Source organism: Morone saxatilis, unplaced genomic scaffold, assembly GCF_004916995.1.
Source record: "Morone saxatilis isolate NCDOM2014 unplaced genomic scaffold, NCSU_SB_2.0 Contig19, whole genome shotgun sequence".
NCBI lineage: Eukaryota > Metazoa > Chordata > Actinopteri > Moronidae > Morone > Morone saxatilis.
Window position 1 is genome coordinate 905,990 of NW_023339751.1, and position 19,721 is coordinate 925,710.

The 19,721-nt window shown below is 40.1% G+C and overlaps 1 protein-coding gene across 1 annotated transcript in view; it reads left to right on the forward strand.

The window, feature by feature from the left end:
• Positions 1 to 6,364: 6,364 nt before the first annotated feature.
• The window catches only part of slc1a4 (solute carrier family 1 member 4), a gene marked incomplete at its 3' end in the record, with an annotated part of 22,746 nt that continues 9,389 nt past the window's right edge, over positions 6,365 to 19,721 (forward strand). Inside the window, 2 exon segments of the mRNA XM_035664111.1 lie at positions 6,365 to 7,034; positions 10,560 to 10,602. Of these exon segments, the coding sequence (XP_035520004.1) occupies positions 6,520 to 7,034; positions 10,560 to 10,602 (558 nt within the window). The 5' untranslated portion in view covers positions 6,365 to 6,519.

Sequence of the window (19,721 nt, forward strand, 5' to 3'; positions counted from 1 at the left end):
AACAGCAGAGATCAGTCTCTCATCCATTACCGTTTTGGTGCTAATAAATTCCATGGTATCGGATCAGTGCAGTATCGGAAAACGCTGGTATTGGTATCGGAACAACTCTACCTATCAGACTGCTGACCTTCATTCACAATGAACCGATCCACAGCCACACAAAAGCTTTTGCAAGGATTTTCTGAATGAGACCAACATGGTTGTTAGCACCAGAATAGTTGTAATTAGCAAATCACACATCAACCATCTTTGGTTTTATGTAGAAGTCAAACTAGGACCACAGGACAGTTTTAGGAGTCTTCAAGGTGCAGGTGGATGGCTTGTTTTTAAGCGTTCATACAACAAAACAAGTTGTAAAATGTATTTTTTTGCTACAATGTTCAGTAAGACATAAACAAAAAGTCAGCCACTTATAGTCAGAGAGAGATTTTAACTAACAGGCTCAATTGAAGGAAAAATCCACCGTGGGATACATTTACACTTATTTATTTTGACCAGTCGTTAAAGTTCACTGCATTTCAGGACTTTTTATAAATGCTGTAATTGTCTTGAGGCTACTTTTGGTAAAATTGGATTCTGTGTGTAAATGTTGAGTATCAGTGTAAAAGGCTTTTCAAAATCCCTGTTTGCTGTTTAATAGGTCTGTGTATTGGCGATATGATATGTATCACCATACAGGGGTTACGATTCAATATAATGTGATATATTGTGATGCCAATTTTGGAAATACTGTCATATTATAAACAACACAACACCATATGCATAAAATCTGAGTTAAAAAAGTTAACTGTTTTTATGCAACCAGAACCTTTGTATTTATCACAGTCGCTGTAAAATCCAACATCATAGCCCTCAGTGTATGTTTACAACACTGCTATCTAGCAGTTGGGGGTTCAAACACAAAAATCGATACAGTGTTTTTGAGAATACGATATTTTTAGATATTTTCTTACACCATTGATGTTTAAAGTTGCATTCATTGTGTTTTTGTCCACTTGGGGGTAACAGAAAAGCTCAAAACATAACATGTGACATATTGTCACCCTATAAAGTTGTTTTGGTGAACATTTTAGATGTACTGGAGATGAAAATTAGCCAGGAAACCAGGACAGTGAGCTAAAAGAACGCTCCAACATGCTGTGTAATCATTTAATACAATAATAATAATGAAGTTATTGAATTTCTCTGCCAACTGTGCTGCCAACTGTGCACTGTATCTTATCATTATACATATCAAGACGCTGCAGTGGTCCAGAAATGCAGGGTACATCACCACTAGGTGTTGGAAAGAATTTTGGGTGGATTTTTCCTTCAAAAGTAAAGACACAAATAACACAAGAAACCCTAAAAAATGTCTCTGCTAACACAGCCATGCTTTGGTGTAAAATGTTAATAGTGTTTCTAGCAGAGGTCCCAGCTGATGGGACTCAGTAGTTGTTAATGGGAAAGAATGTGTTATCTGGAATCCAGTCTGACTCATTTTACTGTGTTAGCCAACAGCGGTGAGGTCGGGGGCGATGTTAAACCTTGTTCCAATTGAAGATCTTTAGTATCCACAATGTGCATTTGACCTTAACTAGTATGTAAATTAACTGCATTTGAACTGAATTCAAAGCTGAGTGTGAGCCGAGCAGAAAGCAGCACCAACTAATACTGTTTGCAGACGACTGCGTCTTCTTTCTTTCACTATGTTTGAATTTTGGAGTGCTTGTTTTTTTTTTTTGGTCAATGAAGTTATTTATTCGTTTTGTTTTTTTCTTTTCTGTGTAAATATATTTATTTTTGATGTGAAGTGAACATTTGGATTGTAAATGTGTGTACAGAATGTGTGGTAGGAATGTACTTCAGATAGGAATGTATCTGAGTGTGGAATTATGGGTGGAAGCCATTTTTTTATATACATAGGTAGTTATATTATCTTGTTTATCTGTTTGTTTGTTGCTTTGTTATTGATTTATCTTTTTGTGGGGTGGCGGCCACAACCTTTTACATCTTTTTGTACTCGTTTCATTCGTTCATCTTTTTCCAGTTGAAGGCGAACAGTTCATGCAGCAATACTCAAAAACCCGTCTCCAACCTTCAGATGTCAATACTCCAAAGCCTGTCATAGACGCTTCAATGCCAAAAGTAATGTACATAGTATGATCAACATTCAAGCTCCTGAGACTTTTTTGATCAGTGTTTGTTACCGAATCTGTTTAAGCGCTGTCTGAGCGTACGGCGGCTCGAAATCGCCGAGAAGGACTGGCCGCAGTTGAGGCTGATTTCCCCTAAGAAGGCTGTATTTTACACAGACTTCAGAGCTGTGCCTTTTTCTATGCAATAGAACACAAACAGAGAGAAACTGTCAGCTGATCACTGTATGGGATCCAAATGTGGACTGTAGATAAAATATATATAAATATATACATATAGTATATGAGATAATGGACAGCTGTCTATGAATTTGAAACAGTCTTACTTTTGTAGTTTTATATATATATATATGTATATATATATACAATAAACTGTAAAAAGAGCAGATGTCTCCTTGTTTTCTGATGTTGTGTACAGTCTTGTTCTTTGACATTCAACACATTCACCTTCATTTTTATATAATTAACTGACTTTTGACCAGTTTGTGCTTTAATGGATAAAACCAGAGTTACAAGGTGCTGTACAGTGCAAACATCCAAAGGTTAGAACAGATATAATGATATAAAATAATAAAAACTCTTGCCTTAAGCCTAATAACAAAACCGAAACTTCAGCGCAGACAACTTGTCCAGCATCAGCATTTCCAGAGGGGGTTGCACGGACCACCTGTGAAATCTGATTGCTGTCATCACATTATCCTGCCCTTATCCACTCTGCACTGTCTTTCAGGGGCTGTAGCCAGCTCTGTTTTAAAGCTAGAGTTATAGATACAGGTATCATATGAAACTAGATGACCTAATGCATATGGGCACCAACCATGTCATGCGTGCATGTTAGGAGGAGGGCAAAATAACGCTGCAAATTTAGGCTAAATGTTGGCGATGGAAAAACTGACATGGCCATTTTTAAAGGGATTCCTTGACCTCTGACCTTAAGATATCTCAATGAAAATGGGGTCTATGGGTACCCACAAGTCTCTCCTTTGCAGACATGCCCACTTCATGCTAATCCCGTATTTTGGCCTAAAACTGCATATATTTAAATATATTGAGGCAAGAAATACTGGAATCAGCCCGTTTATGTTCAATTCTAGGAACCAAAACCTTTACATTCCCAAAAAAACAGAATGAGTGACTTCTTCAGATGGGTATTTTTACAGCACAGGAGATTCTTTTAGAAAGAAATGTCTCCAGGCTGAGGGATACCAGGATAATGTGGTCCTCTATGGAGCCCCAAAGCTGACAAAGCTATAGATAGATTATAAGTGAATAAATCAATAAATAATAGTGTTAGTTAAACAAAAATAAATACAAAGCGTTATACTCTTACTTAATAGATCTTTTCTCATAATCACATAATTACTAGATCCTTTATTTTTTTTATTTTTAAAAAACATATGTGAATGCAATATCATCGTGGAAATAGTTAAAAGTTAGCTTGTTAAAAGATGTTTTTTTAGTTTTTGGGCTTCACAGTTAACTTGTTTAGGAACACTTAAAAACTATACACAGTAGGCCTCTATCTCAGCATTTGGTTCACTTCTATGAAGTAAATTGTCTAAAAGAAAAATGGCTAAGCATCAGGGGACAAGAGAAAAGCCTATTATGATTGTTACAAATTACAAAAAATACATAATACAGACAGAGAATTGTATAAAAAGTTCCCTAAATAGGAAATAATCTGCTCAGAATTCATCCAAATCACACAAACTTCCTACAGTTTCTGTTTGGGTTCATTGTACAGTTTTTAATTTAATATGAAATATCTATAAAATATGTCACTAAGTCAGTTTATTAAACGATAGAAAAGGGCTCCCTTAAAGAAAAAGATTGGGAAGTGAAATACATACATTTGTAAAAGCTGTTATTAAGTCAGGTCATATTCAGGTTTTCCAGTATAAAACTGGTTATTCTGCATCCCATCCATCATATCAGACATTGATCATACTGATTGGATCTGGGTTGGTTGCTTGCTACCAGCTTGATGCACTATGTATGTCTCTGGGTTACGGCTCGTCCTGGCTGAGTAACAGTGTCCATTATAAGGCTCGGCCTGGGCCTTCTCTGTTATTGTTTTTTTTCTTCCAGTTTACTGCGGCGCAGTGCCAACATTCGCCACTGTTAAACAGCCATGACTCCTGATCCGCAGGCCGGCGGTTATTTCCAGCATTCAGGCCACACAGCTGTGAGGGGAAGGGGGACAATCTGTCTCTATTGGTGGAGGGAGGGAAAGTTTAGCTCAACTTAGCAACAGCAGAGCTAAGGTCACTGAGGACAACACAGACGACAGTCAGTAACAGAGGCAGCGAGACAGACTTCTTTCTGTCTGTACAGACAGTCCTTCAAATGTTCTTTTATAAAATGCTCAACTGATTTTACAGTTTTTTTCCATTCTTGTTAAACTTATTACATTTATATTTCACGATGTTTTTTCTATTCCTGCACTGTGAAAAGATGTCTGTATATTTTACGGTGAACTGCCAAAACCACGACAGCAAAAGATCTAAATAGGTTAAATACAGTATATCATATCTCATGGCAAAACCTTTATTTATACAACATTTTAAAGGAATTTATATGAAATAAAGTACTTTTTTATATTATGGACAGTAAATTGTGCAGGAAATTATCGTCATATCTCAAGACGAAAAGTTTTTTATACAGCATTCATCTGGCAAAACTGTTTCTTTTGATGTTTAAAAACTATTTATACAGTAAAATATGGAATAAAACTTCCAAAATCCTTTTACCGTAATAGTATAAAAGTTGTACTGTATTTATTACGGTAAAGTTCTGTCAACCACAGCAGAAAGGTAATGTAACTAGTAATGTGGCAGTAATCCCCAACACCTGTAAACACACTTGGATTTGTAAAATTGGTGAGTTTCCCTTTAACATCTTGACATTCTTGTAAGCCACTGGTGGGTTTATTTTATTCTATTTTAATTATTATTATTTAAATATTTGAATTGTATTTAATAATGTAATCTTCAGTTCATACATGGAACAAAACAGTCCAACAATGCATTCAAATTTCATATTTTATAGTAAAAAACATTCAAAAATAGGCCTAATTCATATTTAAGCTTATTTGTTAACTCTGGTTTAATATATGTGAGAATAATAATAAACATTTAGGGTATTTATGCAGCACATGTCATACAAAAAGAGGAAACACAGTGAAACCAATGGAGTAAATGACAAATAAAAGGAGCCAGTCAGAATAAGTTTAATTATTGCTTCCTATTATTCTTAATGTGCCACTTTAGCTTTGCTTTGTCTGCTGTGTAAATACATGTAAAACACCTTTATCATAGCGCCATCTCGTGGTCAACCGCCAGAGGTGCAACGAGGAGTCACATGAATAAATGTTTTTAAAAATCCAGTGGCCATTATGAGCAATATATTAGTCCTTATTTTAACTTTCTGCTTTTCTAAAATAACCATTGTTTCATGCAACATTTGTATTCTATCTGCTGTTTCCATTCAAATGAAGTGAAAAAGAAACGGTGAGCAACAGCGCCCCCTAGATGGCGCTGGCCATGGTGCTGACAGCCTTCTGCTCTCCATCCATCATCCTCAGCCTGTGGAGCTGATGGATCACTGGGGGCCAAAACTCACCCCACATGGACTCTTAAATGCTTGTAAAATGTTAAAGTTCAAGAATCGAATTAAACTTAATAAATAAGGAGATTTATTGATGTTTCTAAAATCTTATTCTTCCTTGCAGCCTGATTGGATTTTGATCCATAAAGAGCAGTGAAAGCTGGACTGACTGCAGGTTTGTAGCTGCGTTAAATAGACCCTGTACTGCTGAAGGGACACCGCCTCTGCACTGGATGTTTGGAGGTGCGTTTGAGGAAAAGGAAAATCAAAAGATCAAATAAATCTGGACTGGAAAAGGGATCTTATGTGTTGAAAAGTACAGATATTGTAATGATAACCAGGATGAGAGCGAATCTTTTGTCATTCTCATGCATTTGTACATTTTAAACACATTATATATTTTAATATGTTGAATCATTACAGGAGTATCAGGGCAGAGTCAGGGAGGCTGTCCTCTTCTGGTGTTTTAATCTGGTTCTTGATCATCTTGTTCAACCTGTTCATATTCAGGGCAGGCAACGTGCCACACTGCCAGAGACCCTGGCAATATCCCCCGCTCTTGCATCATTTGCTCTTGGTATAAAGTGCCGGCTTTTGTGCGCATGTTCCAGTGTCGTCGCTGCGTCTCCATTGGCTCTCCCTCCTCCTGCGCTCAGCCTTTTCACTCCGGACCAGCCTTCACGCAGCAGAGTGCGTGAGTGTGAGTGCATCTGTAACCCACGCTGTCTGCCTTAAACCGGCCTCCCTGCTTCCCACGCTGCCCTTTGAAGAGAAAAGGATGGAGAAAAAGAGCGAGATCAACGGGCACGCCATGCCCAGCTCGGCCTCCACGGACCGGATCCTGGAGAAGAGCGCGCAGAAGAGCTTCGGGGAGAGGCTGGTGGAGTTTCTGAGGAAGAACCTGCTGGTCATCCTCACGGTGTCCGGGGTGCTGGTGGGCGTCGGGCTCGGGATGATGGTCCGCAGCATGAACCTGACCAAGGCGCAGATGACCTACTTCGCCTTCCCCGGAGAGATGCTCCTCCGGATGCTGAAGATGATTATCCTGCCCCTGGTGGTCTGCAGCCTCATATCCGGCGCCGCCAGCCTGGACACGCGCTCCCTGGGCAAGCTGGGGGGCATCGCGGTCGCCTACTTCCTGGTGACCACGCTGATCGCCTCCGGGATCGGGGTGGCCCTGGCCTTCATCATCAAACCCGGCGTGGGCGCGGGAGCCCTGAACACCAACAGCCTGGGACTGGAGAGCGTCACCAGCAACAAGGAGACCGCGGACTCGTTTCTGGATCTGGCCAGGTACTGGAGCAGCACTGTAATCATTACACTCTGATATAGGCCAGTGTTGAATATGAAGCAGCCTGCTGTGATACTGCGGGAGATCTGAGGGGAATAGTGGCACAGAGGGAACACTGGTTAGTTACACACATGAGGCTGAAGCTTTACATACAGCAGCTCCCAGGTCAGCTCCCAGGTCAGCTCCCAGATCAGCTCCCAGATCAGCTCGCAGGTCAGTGCAGCCTGCAGTTTAGGGGTCAGATTGTCTACAATATGCTGCAGCTGTTGTTAGTGTGTGCAGAGGAGTTTGTGGGTTGCAGCTCTCTTTGGAAATGCTTAGAGAAGTTCACCAGGAGTGTGTTGTGTAACTCCTGAAACTTGATTTGCAATTCAAATTGAGAGTGGACAAAAACGCTGGTTCACAACATCACCCTGAGTGTCATTCACACACACGCCTGGAGCTCTAGCTACTTTAAATAAGCCCAAAAACTAACCCCAGCATGAAAGACGCAGCTCAGATCCTCCACATGCGGCTCAGTCAGTGGCTGACACTTTCCACTACAGTCCCGACTCACTCCACTGCTTAGATTTTACATATACAACATACAAAGATCTTATAAAATACCATAACACATGAGAATGTTTGGGAACCTGAACTAACAGAAACTATTTACATATAGACTGCTTGTTCTTTTAATACTCAGTTTTACATAAGTAAGAGGTTTTACATATTGCTCTGTTAACTACTTTTATTCTCCCAGGAAAAACTGCAATAAACAATATTATTGACATTTTATGCCACTGATATAATGATAAGACACTTTTGTTTTGAAAAGGAGTTAAAATCACATTTTTTTATTTCACCTGGACTTTAAATTAGCAAAATAAAGTGAAAAAATCACTCAAAAATCACCTGATATATTTACCCAACCCTACTTTATATGTCATTTTACACATCAGTGGATCCCAGACTGCAGTTTTAGGGTCTACAGGGGTTTGAGATGGGACAGGAGAGAGAGAGATGGACAACGACACTAATTCTCTATATTCAGTTGAGGTTAGCTAAAGGATTGACTGCCGTCATTCACTGATACACAGATGAAAGACGTTCTTACACTCAACAGAGCAGCTATGTTATCCGACCCTTCACTGATCCGTACAGGAGGAATCCTAAAATAAGTTCCCACAGTGTGAGGGAAAGCTGACAGCTGTTGGGAGAGTGGAGTGTATTTAGAGGAAGGGAAAGAGGTGGCGGGATGAACGCCAGCAGCTCGGTGTAGAACAAACTGAACGCCGTGTGCTGCTGTCAGCACTTCTCTCTAATCACGAGAGCAGGTGGACGGCCTGCTGTATTTCTCAGTCTTCCACTGTAGAGTCAGGGTGCTCCAAACACTACAGGAAGGCTTTTCTCTCTTTTAACAGTTCGGGGTGTTTTAAAATTGGATCATTTTCACTCACAAAGGTTAGAAATACTCTCCAGATATTAAGGAATAAAGGATATAAACTTTGACAGAACTTTAAGTTCTACTTGAAGTCCAAATATTGTCTTAATGAGGAGCTCCTTTCTTCTGGGATTTGTATCATTTCTCTGTCCAAACACTCTCATTAGAAGTTCAAACAGGGCTCAGAGACTCCTGAACTGTGAGCTGTGGGGTCTCCAGCAGGAGGGCGGATCACATTTAAAGGTTCACATAACGTGAGAAGAGAAGACATTTTGGTGCTTTTGGTAATTTAATGTACTCTGAGTAAGACTGAGTAAGGATGTGATCTTAAAGGGTTAAAATGACATTTTTCATTTCACCTGATGCTAATAAAGACGATAAGCCTCCTGAAATGTTTCTGTAGAGTCTCTCTTTCTATCAGATGTGGAGTTGGTTACAAACACAGAACAAAGATAAACACTTAAATAATAAACAAATAAGGATCAAATTCATGTTTTCTTATATTTCTGTGCAGAGAATAAATGTTTGGAAATGTGTGAACTGTTGCAGCGAGGGTTAAACACGCAGAAAGAGAGCAGAAAGTCAGAAACACTGCCGACCACATGAGCTGAACAACCTGTTGCTGCAGCCGCCTTCACTTGGAGGGGTTGTGCATGATGTTTGGCTTAGATTTATTAGGAAATCAAGTTGTTATGTAACAGAGCTTTAGAAATCAGTCTACAGAAAGGAGGCTCCGTGGGAGAAAGCATGCCAGCTCCCAGCTCTGGTTTCCCAGGGTTAATCCAGATCCTCGCCTTGGTCATGTGATAGCAGTAAACCTTGACCCCTTGAACTTTTAAATGCCTAGAAGTTACAAATAATTGTATTTTCTTTCAGTTTTTATCTGTATGAGGCTCCATTTGTGTCAGAAATGTGCAGATTTATACTTTTTTCAGGTTACTTTTTTTAACTTTTGTTTGAGTTTTACATTTAAAGTTGTTGTACTTGTTTTTAGGTTGTACTGCATAAATTACTATATAGTCTATACCTACCCTTTAATGTGGACTGACATCTGCTGACATGGCTCTATGACAATGTAATTCCAGTTTGTATAAAACCTTAAAGTATGTTGAATTTTGCTGTAATGACAAAAACACTGCACTATGACAACCGGTACATGGTGTACAGTTAATACATACAGTTGTGTGGAACTGGGACATCTGACTGGTGGAGCTGTTTGGGGCTGTGTGCAACCTGACAGGAAGACCTGCTACTCAGAGCTGAAACATAAAACACTTATTTAAAGTGGAGATTCAGCTTCTTTTGATTCAAGATCCCCCACCTTTGTGTAGGCCACTGGTTCCTCCAATGTAGATACAGTAAGTGATATTAGGCTTCACAGTGTGTTGTAGGGCTGCCCCTGACTAAAGATTTTCTTAGACCTAGTAGTTGTTAGTTAAAGCCATATATTTTAACAGCTGCCTGTTAAAATACTAACTGTTAATGACTATTCTGCTAATGAAAAGCATGTCGACTAGGACTAAGACGGTTTAGTCTAGTATTAGACTCTCAGGGGGCATCTGTGACTCAAAAGAGAGAGAAAGGACATCTTCGTAACCAAGGCTAAATAATAATTCAAATTTGGCATTACCTTCCAAAGTTTCATTTTTAATTTTTCTGAATGCCTCTTGAAAAAGAAAAATCTGGATTTGATCAAATAAAGTAAAAATGAAGTGTGAATGAATACAGTGAAACTTCTAGGAATATCTAATCCTAGTAAAGACCTTGGTGATTTGTTTTAATAAAAGATGAACCAGACAGTAGATCAGTGCCACAACAACTGCTCTGTCAGGGAATTTAGGGAATAGTGGACTTAATGGAGGATCCTGGGAAAAGAGCCAGAGTGCATGCAGTGTGTGATGACAAACCAATCCTGTGAACAATTTCATCATTCAGATGGGTTAACCACACGGTTCTAACAGACTTTCTGTCTGTTTGCTTTTTTAAAACAAACCACACGCTTAATTATTACCCGTATTTAAGGTCTGGTTACATGAAATCAAACAGGAAAAACAACAGCTGTCATTTTGTGTGTGTCTAACTTGTTTTTCTCTTCCTTTCTTAGGAATTTATTCCCAGCGAACTTGGTGGCTGCTGCTTTCCGTTCAGTGAGTGCCAGCACCTCACTTCACTTCACCACATTATCCACAAAGTTCCCCCTTTTTATCACCGCTTTCTGTCTGTTTCTCCTTCCCACCTGTGTCTCGTGTGAATTGTTCATCAGAATTTATTTCACCAACCACGCGGACGCCACTCCACGTTCATTTACCGCGGCTGTAAATCCTGGCTGTGGCACTGAGGGCCTCACAATGCCTCTTAATGAGGAGATGCTCAGAATGGAGACCCTTGCTCGCCCAAACGCCTCCTTTTTTCTTGTCCCTCACCAGGCGTTACCATGGCGAAACCATTCCATTCCCGCCAGCCTAGCAACCCATCTCGCCTCGCTGCTCTTGAACGCAGCCTGCTCCGCTTCCTAGAATTATGATCGTGTGCTTGCTGAGGCTAAAATAAGAACCAGGAAAATTCAATATTTGGGGATGCAGGGATACAATATGGACAAGCACACACACACACAAAAGGAAAGCACAAGCACTGGGTTGCTCATACTCCAACCTGGGCCAGTGAATTATAAACTTGCAAGAGTAAATGGAGTTTCAAAGTGCAGCCAGTTCATAGAGTTCAATATTCACCCCCACCCACCCAGCCTATACTGTGGTAGAGCCCCTGTGGAATAGGTCCAACTGTGGATTAAACCAAGAAAATAGAGAAGAGGGGAGATTTACACAAAATGACAAGCAGCTAGATGCTTAAACAGAAATTTAAACAAATGAAGTGTAAGATTTACTTTATGCTGTAGGGACTGTGGTCACATAATGTCTCTGCGTGTCCAAATATGTTGCATATAGGCTCATTTCAAGTGCATAGATCTGCCAAGCTGTTGGGAACCTTTATCCCATATGGCTGTTAAAAGAAATGCAGAGAGAGAGAGAGAGAGAGAGAGAGAGAGCATTGTATTCATAATGGTTGCTTTACTGTGTGAAGACTGTCTGAACTTCAGTATCAAACTGAATGCACCCCAACTCAATACACATGCTGCATTCAGAACAGACACTGTTCTTAAGTACTGTCATTTTCAGTTCTTTTTCCATCGTTGCTTGCTAATTTCACCCTTTTTTGGAAATTTTGTTGGAAATAAAACTCCCCATATGCATATGTAAGATTAGAACTGTATTTAAAAAGGTTTTATAAATACAAAAATGTTATAAATCATGAAAACACAAAACAACAAAATGGGAGAAAAAGTAGAGATATGTATAATTAGAAATGAAATTATTATGTTTATGGCTCATGGAATATGTGTCATTTGAACTGTTGGAAATGTGAGGTTGCACCGACACAAGCTCCACGCTACATCACCAGTGCACTGACACACACACAAAGTTGATCATAAAGAGAGCCAGTGTTGCCAACTTCGTGATTTTTTTCGCTAGATTTATCAACTTTTCAGACGATCTTATGGATTTTATTTCCGAAAAGCGACTAGTTAAAAATGTAGCGATTTGTTTAGACCATCAGGGAAAAACTAAAAATATATTAAATTATATTATATTGTAATTAATTCCCATGCATGCTGCTTAGAGTAATCACAGTCCAGAGCTCCTCTGCCAATCCTGCCATGGTCTCTACCTCTCCTCTTGGGTTGTGTTCAGTCTCTCCGATCTCTGGATTAGTTCCTACAGCTCATATCAACAGTTCATCTGATCTTTTCCCTCCCTTTGTAGATGTTTTTTACTTTGTTACCTCAGATATATGTTGTCCCTATATCGAGTTAAATACTAATAATAATGTTCAAAGTGTGTGTGTATAATTTCCCAGTGCAATACACCAATCAGAAACAGGTTTGCATTTGCACTGCAGTTTGAGAAATAAACCAACTGAACCAGTTACTAATAGAATGATCAGGGATTCAGATAGAAGTGCAGGGAACAACTAGCAGAACCTCCATGGTGGACCAGAGTGAGTTGATCAAATGCTGTATATTAAACTTATGTAGAATGGAAAGAAGGAACTTAATTAACGTTCATTCCAGTCTGGGACAGTCGGAAGTAGAATTAGGAATTGTTGCAGGACACTGGAGGGGAAAAATAAAATTGAGAGCTGTGTTTTTTTGTTTTTTTTAGTCACATTAAAAGTTTATCCAAAGTGGTGTTGGCGGTTATTTAGCAAGTGTTGTAAAATAATGAAATGTTTTAGTGCGGTTTAGTTTATTTGTAAGTTAGATGTTCCCCCTTCCAAAAAGCACTTGCTTTGTCTGCTCAGTGGCTGGGTGAGTTGTCGTAGAAGGGAATATTGACCTCCTCACTGTGGGTGAGACGGCAGCGACACAGTGGCTGACTGATCTCAATCAGTGACGAGACAGCTTTAACCTGCTGTTTTAACTGTTTTACATGTTGCACAGTTGACACTGTTCTCCTTTTTAAATTAATATTATACTCTAGTTTGAACTGCAGCAGTCTGTTGTCCCTCAGGTAACGTTTCGTGCGGTGTTGGAACTAAAATAATTGCTTTCTTCTGTATCTGCAGGTTCAGCCATCACAGGCCCAGTGGCAAAAGAGTGCGCTGACCTTTGGCCCAGGATTGCCTCCAACGCTGGCAGCATAGCCTGAGCTATGACCCTGCACCTGTTTGTTTTCAATAAAAACTGTTGGTAAATCAAGCCTCACGTCTTGGTGTTTTCATTTTCCCTTTATGTAGAGGAAACAATATTTGAGTTAAAATGTTGAAATATGTTCTCTATTGCTGTCATGTACTGACTCCTGTATTGTTTATCATTTTCAAACCCAAACTTCTAGCGGTCATAATATTACTTTATCTACAGTCGGTCCAGTTTTCATATTTGAAACATACACCAAATGCCCCATTTTAACAGCATTACTCCGAACAACCAGTAGAGGGGGTATTAAAACCTGATAAGACTTGAGACAGTGGTGGTGTGTGAAAGCTTTATTTGACAAGTTTTAGCTTACAGGTAAACACATTAACCTCTGTACAGTTCTTACCAAGTAACAAGCTGCACAACAACACAACACATTTAAGAGTGTTAAGGAAAGCCTTGGGACTACAAGACAAACCACTGAGGAGAGGGTTATAAACCTGAGTACCATTAAATACAGGCCTGTGGAGCACTTGAACCTGATTTAAGCTGACTGACGGATAGGACAGAGTGCACAGAGATGATGCCTGAACAGAGGGAATGTAGTTCAAAGCATCTGTCATCTATACAACCTCTGGCAACCAGCGCTTTAATGTCTATGTTGAACTTATGTGGAAAAAAGCTGTGACCTTACTGGAGGAGCATGAGTAAAAAAAAAAGCCACATTCTTCAATATGTCAACAGTCACACACAGACTACCAGTGTACATGGGGGGTGATAAATGCTCACTAACATGTACTCTTAACATTACATATGTATATACCATCTGTAAGTCAGGGAGTGTGTGAATCATCCGTTTCTCTGCTTACAAGTAATTCTCAGCACTGTGTCTGTGTGTGTGTGTGTGTGTGTGTGTCTGGTCTACTTGCAAATCTCCGGCCTCGCTCCGCTTACAGACGGAAACCAGCAGGTCCGTGGAGAGAAACCAGGCTGCCACCTGCGCCCCTCTGTCACTCAATGTACAGTATGTATCCGCAATACTCCATCCATGTTCCCCAGTGGAATGATGGGAGGTTTGGTGGGCTAAGTAAGTATATAGATAAATTGTACGTTTGCCCATAAACTGAGGTGGCATTGCTTTTTCAGTGTCTGTGTGCGGCTTATTTATAACTATCTACTATTTAATGTATCATCAAAATTGCTATTAAATAATTTTCTGTTGATCAAACGGGGTCACCCCTATGTTCCCACAGCCCTATGGGGTTAGGGTTAGGGGGAGAAGGGGAATAAAATCTGATACAAATTTATGAAAAAGGAAATGTGGGAACATGGACACCCTCCCGATCAAACAACTGGTTAAATAACAGCTAGATAAAGTCATCCCCCAAACACTGTCAACTGTTAACAGGAGCAAATGTTAGCATTTAAAAAGTTTGGGTGGTGCTGGGGGTTTTTAGTCTCTCTCAATCCAAAAACATGAGAGAAAAGTATAAAGAATGGATTCAATTTCGTTTTTCTGCTCTAATAAAAGCTGCAATCATTAGCATGTCTTGCTAACTAGCTTATTAGGTATAACTGCATTAATTCAAATTAAAGCCAACGAGCTAGTCATTAACAGAGTTACACTTTGTCAGAGCTTACATTTCCCTCTTCATAGTGATGATACTAGAATTAACTAGCTCAATACAATAAACCAATAATAATAAAATAAATAAATGTTTGTTTATGTCTTCTACATGGATCATTAGCTGAAGAAGACTAATGTTTTGTCTTCAGTCTTCTAGCACGATGTCATGTATAGGTTTAAAGGTTCAGACGAGGACAGCTGGAAACATGAAAAAGTCTGCTGAGACGGCGTTTCTACCAACTCATGGAGCTTCCGCTAATGCTAATTTGGATAGCTAGCTAGCTACAGATGATACAATTTGCTATGATAGTGAAGAGTGCTTTAGTCTGCCTCAGTTTGAAATCAAGGACACGCTGTTTTCCTTTTTGCTCCACAGTAACGGGTGGGAATAGGCGAACAACTGAGTAATTATATATATATATATATATATATATATTATCTAATTCATTTATGAACATTTCTAATTTTCCATGTTACTTTCAACATTTTAATTCAGATTCTCATTTTTCAACTGAATTAGTTGTCCCATCTGAAACGAATAGTAACGAGTATTAAAAGTGAAGCTAAACTTAAATCTGATCAAATGGACAATATTCAAACGTGGGGAAAGAAACTGTGTCCAAAAGTCATGTTTGCAAATAATGTCTGACTTTTTCCTGAGCATGTTGCCAGTTCCATCTTTACCTTCAACACCAACCGCCCCGCGGATTACTTTACATCGAGTGCTCAAACAATCTCACTAGTTGTGTTAAACAGAAATGTGCAGGTGGAGCAATGCTATATTGAGCCCAGTTTAGCTCTCCTGATACTAATGGATAACGTTGGTTTATGTATAGCTGCAGAGTGGCTCTGCATCTGCGAGACATTTATTTAACACCACTCAGGGTATCACATTCAGTCTGGGAATAAACGGACTGCCCCCTCTCGTCCTGCTCTCCTCGTCCCTGGGGGGCTCGGTGCGGGCGCTGGGTGTCAGGCTGGGTTGGGGCCGCTGCTCGCAGGTGGCATGGGGATGGGTGTGCCAGGTCCCGTCCCGGTAGGTGCAGTAGCATACTCTCTGCTCATCAATGTTCACACGCTCCCCGGCCGGGATCACCCTGTTCCCAGCAAAGCAGTTGGGACCTAAAGAGGCAGGAAAGACAGAACAGGGGCCAGTTGCTCACACAAAATCAAGAGTAGTAAAAACAGTATTTTTTTTCATTCTGCTAGCAAAGAAAAGCCTATATGAATGAAGACCGGCAGATGTGGTTTCCTGATTTCGTTTTGTGTCATTTAGTTTTTATTAAAGGAAGAGTTCAACATTTTGTGAAACCAAATTACGGTCTTACTGGGAGCTGTTTGCCAGACTCATGCCAGGAGCAGCTGTCAGGCAACCAACTAATACTTTGGTTCAGTCTCACGGCTCTCAAAGCTCTGAAACCTACTGTACGCTACCCGTCTTCTCTGAATGGCAGAAAAGAGGCAAATGTTTTTTCATGAGTTGGTAAAGACCAAAAACAGAGCTTAAAGGAGAGCGATTATTCATCAGGTGGCCAGAAACACCAATTTAAAGCTAATGTCACTCTGTAACTGGATGTGTACCATAGCGTCTACATGGGACAGGCCTTTAATTCACAAAAATCTTGGTTTGGTTTATTCATCCAGAGAACAAAAAAGCCCCAGACCAGTCGTCTAGTCGTGTTTATACGTACAAATGTGTAACCACACCCGGCGAGTAAATGTGAAGTATTCCTTCAATTGTGGTTCAAGTTCATTATGAACAGAGTATGATATCAGTGACGCTGGACAATACGACACAAGCAACACAGGAAAAGATTTATGTAAGGTCAAATTAAACTGTCTCCTCCCCTTTAAAAAAATCTTTGCGATGCTATTTCTTCCCCCCTTCAACATGTGCTCGTGTGATATTTTCAGTAGAGCTGTTATACGTTGCTCAGGCTGGACATACGGAATACCATGCAAGCAAAAATGTAAACAGCCTTTGATTCACAGATGGGGGTTCCTTTATTTGGCAGCTACCTGTGAAACAATTACCAGCGCCTGTCAGCAGGAGGACAGGAAGTACAGTTCATCTGATGCCAGATCCAACTAGGTTCGATAAAACACAGCTGACGTGAGGGAATCTGGCAGCAGCGGGATGAAAAAGGAAAAAAAAAAAAAACAGTGACGCAACAAACCAAACCATCTGTCCCGCTGTTTGTCCAGCAGAGGAGCACTAAAAATAGAAACTACAACTTAACTACAACTGCCATAAAGCAGCAAGGTAAATGGGAGGCAGATAGCAGGTTGATGTTTTTTTTTGATTGTTTAGCTGCTCTGGCTTTCCATTTTATTCTACATAAAAGCAACACATAATACAGGAGTAGTTATTATCCCTGCTGCTGTTATTCCTGTGCGACACACACAAACACACACACACACACACACACACAAAATAAATCCCAGTGCTAGAAAGGGACTTAAATGGAAGGGAAAGCGTTTATGACATAACCCGGGATGGCTCTGTAAGCTGCAGGGTGTGTGAGGTGACGTAACCGGTGCTGCTTCTGAGAGCTGCAGGGTGAACACACACTGTTATAATGACTGCCTTCTAATGATGTGTATAACACACACACTGGGCCATCAGCTTAAGTGTTGGTGTGTGTTTGTGTGTGTGAGGAGAGGGTTGGTGAGATCGGATATGACAGCATGTTATGGCCCCGCTAGCAGCCCGGGGGNNGGGGGGGGGGGGGTGTACACACGGAGGAAACTTGCCAGTTTAAAGGTTGCAAGTGGAAAACCCTTCAAATAGAACTACATTATATACTATATATATAGTATTATTTTATATTCTGGATAATTTGGAGTTTTATTGATTCTCTTTGCACATATTGTATTGTATGGTTTATGTTATAGAAATAAAGTTTATTATTATTATATGTACAGTTCACTGTGTATTGAAGGTACAATAGGACTGCAAATTGGAGTCCATAATTAATAAACCAATTAAAATGTTTTAACCATTTTGGTTAAGAAAGTAAACGTTATTGTGATTATCAGCGTTCCCACTCAATCCTGGACATTTTGGGCCTAGTTTGAACAGATTAAAATGACCAATCCTGGCGACAATCTATGTTATCCTTAAAGAATGTAATTGTATGTTAGTCAATATAACATTTATTTACAGTTCAGTACATTCAAAAGTAAAGAAGCTTCTCCAAATCACATGAATTCCAAAAGCTGAGATGGAAGCTACTATCTATCTATCTGCAAAGCTAGTTAGCTTTAGCATGAGTTTAGCTAGGGATATTTCTCTCCATAATCTAGATTTAATTACTGCCTCATATGTGGACTAAACTGCATTACCAAGAAGTCAGTTCATTAAACCCGATAAGTTTCCATGTACTTATAACAGCAAGGAAATGATAAACAAATTCCGTTTTAGCTAAGGCTAGCGGTGGCTCATCAGCTAGCTTTCACTTAAAAGCGCTCCTGATTATAAAACCTATCGTTATCGAATGTGAGTTATGCACGTCTGCCTCTCTAGAAGTCAGTGGGTTTTTGGTTACGCTTCAGAAATCATAAAAGTGCTGTTCATTTCTGAAGCTCATCTGGCTGATTAAAATGTGTAGGAATGATTACTAGTATCTGCCACAGAGCTTATTTTATTCAATAATCCAAAATGGAAAGCTCCCATTGGCTTCTTGTCAAAGGAACCAGGGCGGTTCTAACTTCCAGGCCGGCCTACAAAAATAGGTTAGGTTAGGTAGGTTTTTAGGTTGGCTTTGTGGTGATGGCAATTTTAAACAGTTTTCACAGAAATTATGCATTTATATGGCATCATAATTTTTTACATGAGTTTTAGCGTGCAAAATCTGGGCTATAGTGGACTCTTCTGGTTCTTTCTTAATTAACTATAAACCCAAGAGATGTGTAATTCCAGAAATGTTCTTAACTGTCAGCCCCACTGGTGAAGACCCTTTGTACCAATGCTTTCTCTCACAAAGGCTCTGCTAAAAGATAAGGTGGTGATGTTCTACTCTCTATTAGAGATATCCTATTGTTCTTACTCTCAACAAATCCCACGACGAGACCCAAACCAATGTGACTTCCCTACTCTAACCCTGTCACTCAGCACCAAGCCCACTGGTTCCTATTGTAGACGTACATCTATAAAAACAGCTTTTTATCGTTGTGTCATTTTTTTTAAATGGCTGGGCACTCGTTTTTTAGAAACCGTCATTTAAACAGGAAGAAATAGTACATTTGTTGGGGACTATTTTTAGCTGCGGATTAATCCACATTTGGTGCTCTAATGAGTATTTGGGGCAGCAGGACAGTGTGTGTGGGACTGAGTCAAGATAAACTACAGTGTGTGTGTTCATGGTAATGAAGGAAAAACAGTGTGGCTCATTGATGTGTTTTTAGCGCTTACACACGCTCCAGCTATTTTTCATGGTATTCGCATGAGAAGCCGTGGGTGTGTGCCAAAACTGACACCAAAGGCTTGTTGAGTGTCCAAAATGATATGTGCAGTGCAGATGGAAACCGTGGCTTGAGAGTAAAGATCGGTTACCAAAAAACATTAATAATCCTCTGTGGAATATCCACAGCTAATTGTAGGGACATCCTGAGATTAGATTCAGATTGAAGGGACAGCAGGTGGGTGGAAGCCCAGCACCCACTGAGCCTTACCGGTCTTACAGATGGGGCAGCAGTGGTTGGGTTCGTAGGTGGGGTTGACACAGTGAGGGGCGGGGCAGTCCGAAATGCTGCAGTACACCTCTCTGTTGGCCTCGCAGCGACATCGCTCACACCTCGACAGCTGGAACACACAGACAGTTTGAATTTCATTGCCTTCATACATGGGGCCATTTGAACGGTCGGTATTGTCTCATTAATCGACCAGCTGGTCTAATTACAGTGAACGAATGAGACCGAGGCAGAGGGAGGCTCAATCTCACTGG